Source organism: Stylophora pistillata, chromosome 11 (genome assembly GCF_964205215.1).
Source record: "Stylophora pistillata chromosome 11, jaStyPist1.2, whole genome shotgun sequence".
NCBI lineage: Eukaryota > Metazoa > Cnidaria > Anthozoa > Scleractinia > Pocilloporidae > Stylophora > Stylophora pistillata.
In genome coordinates this window covers 10620594-10634616 of record NC_142529.1, presented here as the reverse complement: position 1 = coordinate 10634616, position 14023 = coordinate 10620594, and the positions used below count along the sequence as shown (strand labels likewise).

The window sequence follows — 14023 nt, the reverse complement described above, 5'->3', positions numbered from 1 at the left end:
TACTCAACCACTCGACCAAACGGCCTTAAAACCGCTTCAAATATTCATTTGGCAGTTTTTTCTGTTGCTTTCTCTCACCTGTGGCCTGACGCTCATTGTCCAAGTCCACTTCTTCTCCCGTTGTTGGGAGGTTACTTTCCGCCATAACTAGAAATAAAAACGGAATCGATTGTAATGAATGCGTGTACGGTCCGTGCACGGTTCGTCCACTCATTATTTTTAATGTTATAATATATGTTGAACTACAGTCAAAGCCAATGTAGAGTCTTGTTTTGTTTTTTCACTCCACATTATACCAGTACAGAACCTGATTTTACCTGAAACACATATCGTTTATTAAATTTGAAGTCAAAACCACTTTACCTGATTAATGTAAAGAAGAAAACGTCAAATCTACAAAAATTTCCAACATTTTAGAAACAATCATTTCTTTACTTCTGCATTATGATAAAAAGCCAAAAACAAAATCAACTTCTGTTTACCGCTTTTCGTTTGATGTGCAAGTTTAAACAGAAAAACGAAAATTGACTTCCGTTTTATCGTTTTCTGTTTTTTGCCTAAACTAAAACAAATAAACGAAAATCGAAAATTGACTTCCGTTTTATCGTTTTCCGTTTTTTGCCTAAACTAAAACAAATAAACGAAAAACAAATTTTGAGTTTCGGTTTGTCGTTTCCTGTTTTATTTAAGTGCCTTTGGGGGTACATAACCTTATGCAAAATGGCAGGGGGAGGGTAGGAGAGTCCTGTATATAGGAGGGGTTAACGCCCATTTGCGATTTTAGCGGGAACTCTTGACCAGTGATAAGCCCTCTTATATTCAGCTCTTAAGTCACTGTTGCTGATTGGCTAAAGCCATGCGTTTGTACAGCACTATGCTTTGAGCGCGACACGTCGACTTAGTGAGGAAAAAACGTTTTCGAAGTTGCTTTTTAATATCAAAAGTGTGGTAAGGAGACAGAAGTACAGGCTATAGACGTATAAAGAAGACCAGAGTAGTATGCTGTGTATGTTCTCTTGGTGGTGGTGCTTTGATCGCGTAATTAATGGAGGACAGAACATTCGTCCTTTGGCGCACAGCAGCGAGTGAACTTCACTGAAGACGACTTGACAGCTGATATACCCTACATACTTTACCCCGAAACATTTACAGCAGGGATCTTAGCATGCGAAACAATATCAATTTGCTTGTCATTAGTAACAATTAATAGGATCAAGATCGAGAGTCTCCTTTGTACTGAAACAAATCCTCATTTCCTTACACTTCGTCTCGTTTAGCTGGAACTTGTCCGAAGCAGCACGCGAAGCAAAGGCGTCCTGTTGCGTTTTCCAAAGTCAATAGTCTGGGCGAATTAAGTCTACCACAAAACATTTGGTTGACCGACGTAGACTGAAAGTGAAATGTTGGGAAATTTGAAACAAAATATTTCTCAATGCGTTGCCGAGAAAAACAACTTTGTTGCTGTATAATTTTTAGGGAGATGTTTTTGAAATTTTTCGTGTTAAGCTGTTGCAGCGATCTCGCCTTTCAGAGCAGTATTTTGCACTACTATTAGCATTTACTGCGCCTAAATTTTTTCCCTCTCACGTATGATGTAAACACGTCAACACATGCGCTAATTCAGTCCGTTACAGTACGAAAAGCATTCCAACCAAAACCAGTCAGAATTTTGAGTGACTACTTTGTGGTTACATAGTTCAAATTGCTGAAGACTAAAATTTAACTTCTCTAAAGGATAACATGACTAGGGTGGTGAGCTTTGTGAAGAAGGTCGAATCATGTTCACAAGCCATCGGAAAACCAAAATATTAAATCGTGACGTCTTCAAGGTTTCATTTTCAAACATGATCATGATCAAGAGTTGGCAGCAAACGTCGTTGTGGGGTTAAAATTTTTACTATCGTCAGCTTCTATTGACGTTTTCTCCTCATATTTTTATGTTGCTCTTATGCGGTGAGACCAGCGAGTGAGCGAGATAAAGGGAATCTTGTGCTCTGATCGGCTAGCCGAAAAGGAAAATCAAAACTTGTTCTCTCGTGATTTCCTGCTTTGATCCCGCAAAATGGTAATTTTAGGAGGTTTAATACTTCTTACTGTAGGAGCCAGTCAAATTGTTTTTTGCATTTGGTTCATGTTGTACAGATTTTCCGGCAGCGCTTGCTACAACAGAGTCGCCGAGATGTCTTTATGTCTGTCAAAACAAAGAAAGCTACGACGACTCTCGCGGTTTCATCTGGTAATTTCCTCGTGTCTTTGTTTTCTTATTTTTGTTATTGTCATAGCGTTTGTCGTCACGCTTAATTTCGTTTTCTAGAAATGTTGGTTGGTTTAGCTATAAATACAACATGCCATCCATTCTGCTGAGGAGATTGCATAGTTCGTGGACTTTTCAGCTGTAAACCAATTGAGAGGAACCAAGGAATTTATCAGGGATTCATACGTGGCATACTCTCGAAGCGGTTCACAATAAAGCTGGAATATTCGAATGAAATTGAAACTCCAGTTTTTTTTTTTTTTTAACGTCCCAGCCTTGAAACTGCTGTCAAAAATTACATAATGAAAATTGACTGTACCTGTCAACTGTCATCCTCTGAATCCGTTTATTCCCCAAAAGATGCCATTTTTTAGTTGTTAATGCCTGAAAGTATCAAAAATAATAAGTTTTAACCCGCTGTAATATCTACTTTTGTTATTAAAATTTTTCTGCTATTTATCAAAAGTTATCTTGTACATTCATTTGTTGTTTTTTGTTAGTTTGTTTCCTTTTAGAGTTATTTTTGCATTTTTCTGTATTACGATGTAGTCATCCTACGATTTAGACTCAGTTATTTTCCTTTTGGCGGAAAACATCCGCAACATCCTGATTCTCCTCAGAGCAGGACACTCTCCGCCATATAAAACTGAATCGAAAAGAGTGAAGTCAACCCGTGAGTTTTATTATTGTACCAAGAGGACATGTTCTCTTGATTGCATCGTAGATTTGTTAGAAAACAGTATCGTGGCAAAGAAGTGATATTGAATCAAACTGCTCTACTACTTAGCTCACAAAATCCAAAGATAGGGTTAATGCTTCCCTTGTCGCAATTTATTGGGAAGAATATAGTGTTTCATCAACAAAATATTCTCTTTGTTCGGTTTTTCTATAATTCTCGTAATAAATTGTTGGATTTAGATCAGTATTTTTTTAGGAAATGTTCCATTTTAAGCTCTTGTGGGGATTGTAGAGCTAGCAAACTGTGCATAAAATAAAAGTCTTTCCCGTTATCTTTCCGTGAAAAGTGTTGGGATTTCCTCAAATTTTCACTTTTTCCCTTTCACCTTGACAGCCCCATGAAACCTCTAAAAATAATAATGGTGAATTTATTTCGCGTAAATGACGCGCGCTAATTGTGCACTGAAGATATTTGCGGTGAGACGTATAGATTTTGCAAGCTAATTCGATGCCTTTATAGACTTCATTCCTATACAATTATTATGAAATCGCCAAAGCGGTTTTTTTTTTCTTCCGCTCATGCAGAGGACGTCAACGTAGAACATTATGAACCGCGAACTATATTTCTTAAGTCTATATTCATTAGTTTTCTCTCACTAGGATGAAAATTTGGTGCGAAATAAAAATAAATTTAGCTGTTAAAATCTCTGATGGTTTTTTTTTTATTGCATTCATCCTCACTTTGGGAGGATAAGTAACATCCATTGATCACCGTCGGGTTATATATAGAACTGGATGGAAATGCCATCAATTAGCAGTTTTTTGCGTGATATTTTCTGTGGAAAACCGTTACGACAACCAGCATTAGCTTTACTCACCTGCTTGCAATAAAACTCCAAAACTTTCTTTTCCAAGAAGGATACGTGACTTTTCGTTGAAACTATAGGAAAACAGATTCAAAGCGTTACGCGTTTACTAAAGAAAATGTTGACAGCTTACACCGGATAAAATTCGTGCACTTCTTATAGAAATACTAGATGCAGACATTCAGGTCGTTGCTGAAACATTTCTTTTTGGAAAAACACTTAGAGTATTTAAAAACTCTTTTAAGAAAAATTTTACTGAAGAAGATTTCTGCAAGCTGGGACAGTGTAAGAGAAATCTGAGTCTCTCTTGAGGGTTTTAGAGCCGCAGTTTTTCCAGATTCTGCGTTCAATCGCGGTAAGGGTGGCCATATACTAGGATTCGTATGTGACAAGCGCCGGTCATAATTCTGGAGTCAACCATATGGTAGCTTCATAGATCCTTCCTAAGCAGATGAATCAGCTACCTCAAACTCTGTTATTTGTATCTATAATCAGCATTGTGAACATTTTTCTGTCATTTAATCTGATAATAGAAGAAATAGACGAACTAGTTTGCTTGTTCGTTGATCGAGTTAAGAACAGTTTGGTTCGCTTTTCACGATTATATGAAAAAGAATAAATCTGAGCCCCTTTGAGGATTCAATCTCTAAACCTGCAGATCTCCCCTTGAATTTCTTCATTCGACGAAGGAGTTCAAAACTTACTCTCTTTATCTATTTTCAGACATGACGCTTTCGACATTGACTCGTGTTTCATATGAGCCAGGTGCATGTCTGTGGATCTATGGTAGAGCTTTACATCGTTAAATCCGAAGTTCAGAGGCTCGAATCCTCAAGGAAAACTCAATATGTCTCTTTGTTATCCAACTACACTCCGTAGAGTACAAATAACGCCTTATACGAGTACAAATATCACGCTGTATTTGTACTCCAGAGAACCGGTTAAACAGGTTTTCTCGCATCGCGCAAGCGAAGAATTAGATTGAAGTAACGACAAAAAATGACTGGAAAATATAGATCCAAGTTTATTGGACGAATCGAACAAAGAAAAACTGCTCGACGACCAAGAAATTTCTTCATTTATCGAAGAAAATAGAAACGCGGTAATTGCGTTCCGCGGCACTTCGCATACTTGCGTCTCGCACTCCCCGTAAATAAATATCCTTGAAATTCGCCCGCACTGAAATAACAATATGGCGTGTTGGATAAGAAATAACTTATTGGACGTTTTGTTGTGTAGCATCGCTGAGTATTTTTACTCGTTATTTGCATTTTGACTCGCTCTACGGGCTTGTCAAAATACGCTTATGACGAATAAATATGATATTTCTTTGATTTTTTCGTCTTATATTTAACTTATTTCAACCTATATGTTTAATCACTACCCGCTTAACATTGTATGTCTCTTATATCCTAACTAACTAATTCAGTTCTCACCTTAACTCTTGTGAAAATGTGATTTTATCCGCGACCTTGTAACAAAATGGTTCACTCGATAACACGAGCAGTTTTGATGAAGCTGAATACTATTTTAAGCATGACGAAGTCGGCAGAAACCGAAAATTATGAACTGTTTCTTTCGACTCATTCGTAAGTCATGAGTTTATTTTGCGGCTATGCCATTTCAATATTTATTTGCCAACTTGGACTCGGACGTCATATTTCAGCCTTTCATTTTCATAAATCTGAAGATGGCACAACTATGTTAATCTTCATCCTTTTCAATTTAATCTTTTTCGCTAGTGTGGCTGGTCGTTAAGAATCATGTCTTTCCAAAGGTTGTATTCAGAGCGTGATCTCTAAGTGTAAAATCAAGATTTATTTCAGAAATAAAATCGACCAAAACTAGCCTTTCCGTTGCTATCGTGTTACTTGAAAAGAAGTGTATGGGGCGGTCTATTCTCCTCTGCCCTGCTTCATGTGCCTCTTCATTGCACGCGGTTGGACTCGAAGGAAACGCCCGATGTATAAATTCGGCTCCGTTTTTTCTTTTTTTTTTTCTTTTGCGGTCAGTAACAAAACGCAGTTCCACTACAGCGCATGCGTGAAGTGTAAGCGTATGGTTTAAAGCAATGGCTTCCTTCGTGGACAATTCCTGTCTTGATGTACGCAAAAGAAATTTGATGGCTATCACGCTTAATATACATACAAAGTCACACACCGTTCGCGGTAGACCCACACTAAAGCTTGTGGAGGGTTTTGGGAACGGGTTGGTCCGCGAACTGTCATTGAGACACTGCAATTTATCAAAACACTTGGCGTTAAACTTGATAGCATGCTATCTTTCAAGGATCACATTACTAAACAGCTTCAAAAGGTATACGCTAAAAGTAGCGCACTCAGGAGAATTAGGCGTTTTGTCCCTGGCAATGTTATGTTAAGGCTCTATAAAAATTCTCCCTCATTTTGAATACTGTTGCCCCCTCTTTCTTGGAGTGGGGAAAGTGCAAGTGAATCGGCTAGAAGATGCCAACTATTTTATTCTTAGATCCCTGCTAGGTTATTGCAAATCTACTCTTTATGATGAATTGTTGCGAATCTTGAATATGGAAACGTTAGACCGGCAGAGAAGGGAACAACAATCCCTTATTCTGTTGTATAAATGTTTGCATAACGACGGTCCCAAATATATCAGAGATTTTTTTAGTTTTAGGGAAACTATGTACAATCTGAGAGGAACGGGCATTAATTTGCGCGCACCTAAATTTAATTTAAATTTTATGAAAAAAACCTTTCACTTATATGTGTGTGCAGCTGTGGAATGGATTACCTACAAGTGTGAAACTGGCTACTAATATCAACCTTTTTAAGAAGCGATTGCGAACATTACAACTTTAGCTGCTTCACCAATTTATACCTGTATTTAATGTGACTCTGAATTTCATTGTATAAACTTAATTTTAATTTTAGTTTTAAGTTATTAAGTTATTGCTTCACCATTTTATACCTGTATCATTAAGCGACTGAATTTTATTGTACAAATTTAAATTTTAATATTAATTCTAAGTTATTGCATTTTCTAATCTATTAGGTCTTGACAGTATGTATTAGGTTTTTTAGATTCTTAATCTTAAGGCACATACGTATTGTGAACGAGCTCTACGAGCTCCCTGACGCTACGTGGGTAAATAAAGTATTGATTGATTGATTGAGATCAATTTACGAACGATCCTTTACGAGTGAACCTTCTATCGAGGAGTATCAAGCGAAACCTGCTATATCAAACGAGCTATCTCATATTATGTTTACATATAAACACAACCGTGTATTTGTACGTGATCGAGAACCCAGCTACTCTGAAACGTCTCAGAAGAAAGGGCAGAAAACTAAAGGGATTTACTTGAACGTATTCGCCCGAGCATACCGAAGTCCTCTTGGCTACGTCGTTATGTGAAGAATTTAGAATTAGAATTTAGAATTTAATTCATTTGCCACGGGATTGGCAGGAGAAAGGAACTGGAATTTCGTCCAAATTGACACCTAACCCCTTTGTACCCACCGTCCCACCCCAGGGAGGACATCCATCACACAGTAATCTCGTGCGTGGGAAATTAACGTCTCCTACCCCCAACCCTACAGGAGACGGGATCTCCATTTATTCGTCCCTATTCGAGAAGACAAGAATATCTAACCATTTCTTGAGGTTATAGAAAGGTAGCAAATTCTTCTCAATTATTTTAAGACCTTGAGTGTTGGTCCGGCCGGGGCTCGAACCCTCGACCTCCCGCACAACAGTCCAGCGCACTATCCATTGGGCTAACTGGGCGGCGAGAGTGTGTCAGAGGTTAAAAGTTTTCTTGGCCAGGTTAATTTCAATGCCAGATTCATCCCAGACCATGCTACTGTGGCAGAACAATTAACGAGGCTTACAAAGAGAGGAGAGCCATTTGTGTTTGGTTCAGAGCAGCAGGCAGCCTTTACAGAACTGAAACGGAGGTTAACTCCGGCAGAGACTTTGGGCTATTTTGACCACAATGCAAAGAGAACGATTATTGCTGTTGCAAGCCCAGTGGGTCTGGGGGCAGTCTTGGTTCAAGAGCACAACGGAGAGAACCGGGTAATTTATTATGCCAGTAGGGGACTTTCTGACGTGGAGCGACGTTATTCGCAAACTCAACGGGAGGCATTGGGGCTTTTGTGGGCTCGTGAGAAATTTCATGTTTATCTTTGTGGAATAGAATCTGAACTATGAACTGATCACAAACCTCTTGAATTCATTTATTTCCACACGGTCCAGGCCTTCAGCAAGAATTGAACGATGGGTTCTCCGGTTGCAGCCTTATGTATTTTCAGTGAAATATTTGCCCGGAAAACTGAACATTGCAGATGCATTGTCGCGCCTTACAAAGATGGAAGAAAAAGAGTCAAGAAGTATTGCTGAAGAGTACATCAGATTTGTAGCGAACACTGCTGTGCCACAAGCCGTGACTGCTGAAGAAATTGAAAGACAATCTGCGGTTGATGATGAGTTAGAAACCCTACGAGAGTGCATCAAGACTGGAAACTGGGAGAATTGCAATTGCCCTGGCTACAAGGCAATCCGAGATGAGCTTTGCCTTTTTGAAAATATTGTCCTGAGAGGAACAAGAATAGTGGTACCAAAGAAACTGAGAGAAAGAGTGATTGAATTAGGCTATGAAGGACATCAAGGACGGGTGGAAATGAAACAGCGACTAAGAACAAAGGTCTGGTGGTCAGGCATTGATAAGGACGCGGAGAATTTTTGCAAGACATGTCACGGCTGCCAAGTTGTAGGTGGATTATGTAATCCTGAACCTCTTCGTATGACTGAATTGCCTCAAGGGTCCTGGCAGGACATTGCAGTTGATTTCATGGGCCCACTACGATCAGGAGACTATGTTTTTTCGGTGACTGGCTACTACAGTAGATATGTAGAAATTGGTATTTCGAAGAGAAATACAGCAGAGGTGGCCATCAACAGCCTAAAGAAGATGTTTGCAACTCACGGATTGCCATACACAATGACGAGTGACAATGGTTCCCATTTTTTGGCAGAAATTTTTGAAACGTTCTTTAAGGACAATGGAACTAAGCACAGGAAGACCACACCGCTGTGGCCCCAAGCGAATGGAGAGATCGAACGTAAGAAAAGGTCACTTCTTAAAAGAATGCAGATTGCACAAGTGGAGGGAAAGGACTAGAAAGAGGCTGTACAGACGTATCTGGTTGCCCATCGGAACACTCCCCATCCAAGTACAGGAGTGTGCCCATCAGAGTTGTTGTTCGGAAGGACACTGCGCTCGAAGCTTCCAAGCCTGAGGGAGGCTGCAAAACTAGATGAAGAAGTAAGGGATCGAGACCAAGAAAAGAGAACCAAGATGAAGGAATATTCTGACAGAACGCGTAAGGCTGAAGAAAGCAACCTGATGGCTGGGGACAAAGTTCTGTTAAAGCAACCTCGAGCAAACAAGTGGACCACCCAATTTGAGAGTCAGCCATACGACCTAACTGACAAGTCGCCTGAGAGAGCCCAGTATAAAAGAAATACATCTCATGTCAAGTTGTACCATGAAAGAGAGAAAACAGAGGGTCCAGAGAAATCAGCACCTCAAGAGGTGGATGTTGGGGACGTTGCAAGTGATCCGGGAGAAATGCAACAGAGTCAGAAGGATGAAATCAAGCAGAGGGACATCACACCTGTGAAGTCCCGACCACTGCGGACAAGATGTGCACCAAAAAGATTTGAGGACTTTGTTCCAGAATGAACATTTATTATTGAAAGTTAATTGTAGTGTGATCATCGGATGTCAGGATGATTCTTTGAGACCTCTCACGTGTCGTTTAAGTTTACTATGTTGTAGTTGTCTTCTTGTTCTATAAAGAAGGAAAGAGTTGTAGGATGTTTCGTGTAAGTCTACATGAAAGAGCGCAGATTTATAGTTCATGTTGTCCTACATCATGCAGCGGGCGCCTAAAAGTGGGTAGGCATTTTGGATTATTAAATTCGTTTCGTTGTGGTTTATCCGTGTCTATCGAGTCGTGTCTTCCTCGAGAATTCTACAGTTTTTCAAAATTCTGCGAAGCTCTCTTGAACTCAGTCCTGTTACGTTTTCCAAAGTCAATAGTTTGGGTGTACTAAGTATTCCAAAAAACATTTGGTTGACCGAAGTAGACTGTAAGTGAAAACAAACGGAGCAAACGTTTTGATATCGAATAGGTGTTGGGAAATTTGAAAAAAAAATATTTCTCAATGCATTGCCGAGAAAAAAAAAACTCTGTTGCTGTATAATTTTAAACGAGATATATTTGAAATTTCTCATGTTAGGCTGGTGTAGCGGTCTCGCCTTTCGGAGCAGTATTCTGCACCATTATTAGCATTTACTGCACCTAAATTTTTACACTCTGACGTATGACTGATGTAAACACGTCAACACATGCGCTAACTCAGTCCGTTACTGTACGGAAAGCATTCCAACCAAAACCAGTTAGAATTTTGAGTGACTACTTTGTGGTTACGTAGTTTAAATTGCTGAAGACTAAAATTTAACTTCTCCAAAGGATAACATGACTAGGCTGGTGAGCTTTGCGAAGAGGGTCGAATCATGTTCACAAGCCATCGGAAAACCAAAATATTAAATCATGACGTCTTCAAGGTTTCATTTTCACACATGATCATGATCAAGAGTTGGCAGCAAACGTCGTCGTGGGGTTAAAATTTTCACTATTGTCAGCTTCTATTGACGTTTTCTCCTCATATTTTTATGTTGCTCTTATGCGATGGGACCAGCGAGTTAGCAAGATAAAGGGAATCTTGTGCCCTGATCGGCTACCCAAAAAGGAAATATCAAACTTTGCTCTCCCGTGATTCCCTACTTTGATCCCGGAGAATGGTTATTTTAGGAAGTTTAATACTTCATACTTTCAGAGCAAGTCAATTCTTTTTTGCATTTGGTTCATGTTGTACAGGTTTTCTGGCAGTTCTGGCTACAACAGAATCACCGAGATCTCTTTTATGTCGGTCAAAACAAAGAAAACTACGACGAGTCTCGCGGATTCATCTGGTCAGTCTTTGTGTCTTAATCCTCATTTTTTTGTTATTGTCATAGCGTTTGTTGTCACGCTTAATTTCGTTTTCTAGAAATGTTGGCTGGTTTAGCTATAAACTGACAACAGGTTATCCACTCTGTTGAGGAGATTGCATCGTACGCGGACTTTTCAGCTGTAAACCAATTGAGAGAAACCTAGGAATTTATAAGCGATACATACGTGGCATAGTCTTGAAGCGGTTCACAATAAAGCAGGAATATGAATAAGATAAAATAGAAATATTGATTCTCCGGTTTTTTTAAATGTCACAACCTTTAAACTGCTGTCAAAAATTACATAGTGAAAACTAAATGTACCCGTCAACTGTCATCCTCTGAATCCGTTTATTCCCCAAAAGATGCCATTTTTCAGTTGTAAATACCTTAAAATATCAATAATATTATTTTGCTTTACTATTTCGATATAAACGTCAAATATTTCGTATGTACGATGAAAGATTTAACCCAAGTAATTTCCAGTTTTGTTATCAAAATTGCTCTGCCATTTATCAAAAGTTATCTTAAACATTCATTTGTTGTTTTTTGTTAGTTTGTTTCCTTTAAGGTTATTTTTTGCATTTTTCTGTATTACGATGTAGTCATCCTGCGATTTAGACTCAGTTATTTTCCTTTCGGCGGAGAACATCCGCAAAATCCTGATTCTCCTCACAGCAGGACACTCTCCGCCATATAAAACTGAGTCGAAAAGAGTGAAGTCAACCCGTGAGTTTTATTATTGTAGCAAGAGGACATGTTCTATTGATTGCACAGATTTGTTCGAAAACATTATTGTGGCGAAGAAGTGACATCGAATCAAACTGCTCTACTACTTAGCCCACAAAATCCAAAGATAGGGTTAATGCTTCCCTTGCTGTTTTCTTATGAATTTCCTCACAATTTATTGGGGAGAATATGGTGTTCAATTGACAAAATATTCTCTTTTTCTCGGTTCTCTATGATACTCGTAATAAATTGTGGGACTTACATCATTACTTTTAGGAAATGTTCCATTTTAAGCTCTTGTGGGGGTTGTAAACCTGTGCATAAAATAAAAATCTTTCCCGTTATCTTTCCATGAAAAGTGTTGGGCTTTCCTCAAATTTTCACTTTTCCGCTTTCACCTTGACAGCCCCATGAAACTTCTAAAAATAATAACGGTGAACTTATTTCGCGTAAATGACGTGCGCCAATTCTGCTCTGAAGATGTTTGCGGTGAAACGTACAGATGTTACGGGAAAACTCGATGGTGTTATAGATCTCATCCTTAGACAATTATTTTGGAATCAACAAAGCTGTTTTTTTTTTTTCTTCCACTAATGCAGAGGACGTGAAGATGGAAGATTATAAACGGGGAACTTTATTTCTTAAGTTTACATTGATCATTAGTTTTCTCTCATTAGAATGAAAATTTGTATAGGTAATCACATGATTTCGAGTGCAATTTGGAATAAATAAGCACGAGTAAATTGTTTTTCAAAGACTGACAAAATTGCATCCTCACTTTGGGAAAATAAGTAACATGAATTGATCACCGTCGGGTTATATTTAGAACTGGATGGAAATGCCATCAAGGTAGCAGTTATTTGCGTAATATTTTCTGTGGAAAACCGTTGCAACAACCTACATTAGCTTTCCTCACCTGAAGAATGCTTGCAATAAAACTCCGAAACGCTCTTTTTCAAGAAGGATACGTGGCTTTTCGCCGAAACTACAAGAAAACAGATTCAAAGTGTTACGCGTTTAATGAAGAAAAATGTTGGTAGTTCACACCGCGGATAAAATTCGTGCACTTCTTAAAGAAATATTAGATGCAGACATTCAGGTCCTTGCAGAAACATCTCTTTTTGGAGAAACACTTAGAGTATTTAAAAAATCTTTTAAGAAAAATGTTACTGAACCAGATTTCTGCAAGCTGGGACAGTGTAAGAGAAATCTGAGTCTCTCTTAAGGGTTTTAATTAGAGCCACAGTTTTTTCCAAATTCTGCGTTCAATCGCTGTAAGGGAGCTCATATACTAGGATTCGCATGAGACAAGCGCCGGTCGTAATACTGGAATCAACCATATTGTAGTTTCATAGATCCTTCACAGGCAGATAAATCAGATACCTCAAGGTCTATTATTTATATCCAAAGTCAGCATTGTGAACATTTTTCTGTTGTTTAATCTGATAATAGAAGAAAGAGACCAAATAGTTTGCTTGTTCTTTGATCGAATTAAGAACAGTTTGGTTCATTTGTCACGATTATATAATAAAGAATAAATCTGAGTTCCTTTGAGGATTCAATCTCTAAACCTGCAGATCTCCTCTTCTGAATTTCTTCATTCGACGAAGGAGCTCGAAACTTACTCTCTTTCTTTATGCAGACATAACGCTTTCGACATTGACTCGTGTTTCATATGAACCCGCTGCATGTCTCATTAAAGAGTGTTCTGTGGATCTATGGTAGAGCTTCACATCGTAAAATCCGACGTTCAGAGATCCGAATCTTCAAGGAAAACTCAATATGTCTCTTTGCTTTCCAACAAATAGCAATTTGGCGCGTTGAATAATAAATAACTTATTAGACGTTTTGTTGTATAGTCAGTCGCCGAGTATTTTTTACTCGTTATTTTTTGCTCGTTATTTGAGCCCTACAGGCTCGTCAAAATACGGCACAACTTGTAAAAATACTCAGCAATACTTCACAACAAAATGTCTGATAAGATATATTTGTTATTCAGCTACACTCCGTATATCACGCTGTATTTGTACTCCAGAGAACCGGTTAGACGGATTTTCTCGTATCGCGCAAGCGAAGAATGGGATTGAAGTTACGAAAAAAAAAATGGCTTGCAAATATAGGTCCAAGTTTATAAGATGAATCGAACGAAGAAAAATAGCTAGATTACCAGGAAATTTCTTCATTCATTGAAGAAAATAGAAACAGCAACACAACAACGCGGTAATTCCGTTCCGCTTCTCAAACCTGTGTCACGCACTCCCCGTAAATGAATATCCGCGAAATTCGCCCGCACTGAAATAACACTTTGGCGTGTTGGATAATAAATAACTTATTAGACGTTTTGTTTTGTAGTATCGCTGAGTAGTTTTACTCGTTATTTGTAATTTGACTCGGCCTACGTGCTCGTCAAAATACGCTTATATGACGAATAAACATAATATTTTTCTGATGTTTTCG

At 38.6% G+C, this 14023-nt stretch overlaps 1 protein-coding gene across 2 annotated transcripts in view; it reads right to left on the bottom strand.

Annotated features, from left to right (window-relative positions):
• LOC148719993 (uncharacterized) overlaps nt 1–12553 on the bottom strand; it is a 21479-nt gene extending 8926 nt beyond the window's left edge. The window contains exons 1-4 of one of the 2 annotated variants that reach the window (XM_088739504.1): nt 12483–12553; nt 3811–3872; nt 2574–2638; nt 79–147 (exon numbers count right to left, since the gene is read on the bottom strand). In XM_088739504.1, the coding sequence (XP_088595630.1) occupies nt 79–145 (67 nt within the window). In that variant the 5' untranslated portion in view covers nt 146–147; nt 2574–2638; nt 3811–3872; nt 12483–12553. Of the gene's footprint in view, nt 1–78; nt 148–2573; nt 2639–3810; nt 3873–5234; nt 5292–12482 lie in introns of those variants that run through there. The other variant, XM_088739503.1, reaches the window with a different exon arrangement.
• Between the last annotated feature and the right edge of the window lie 1470 nt (nt 12554–14023).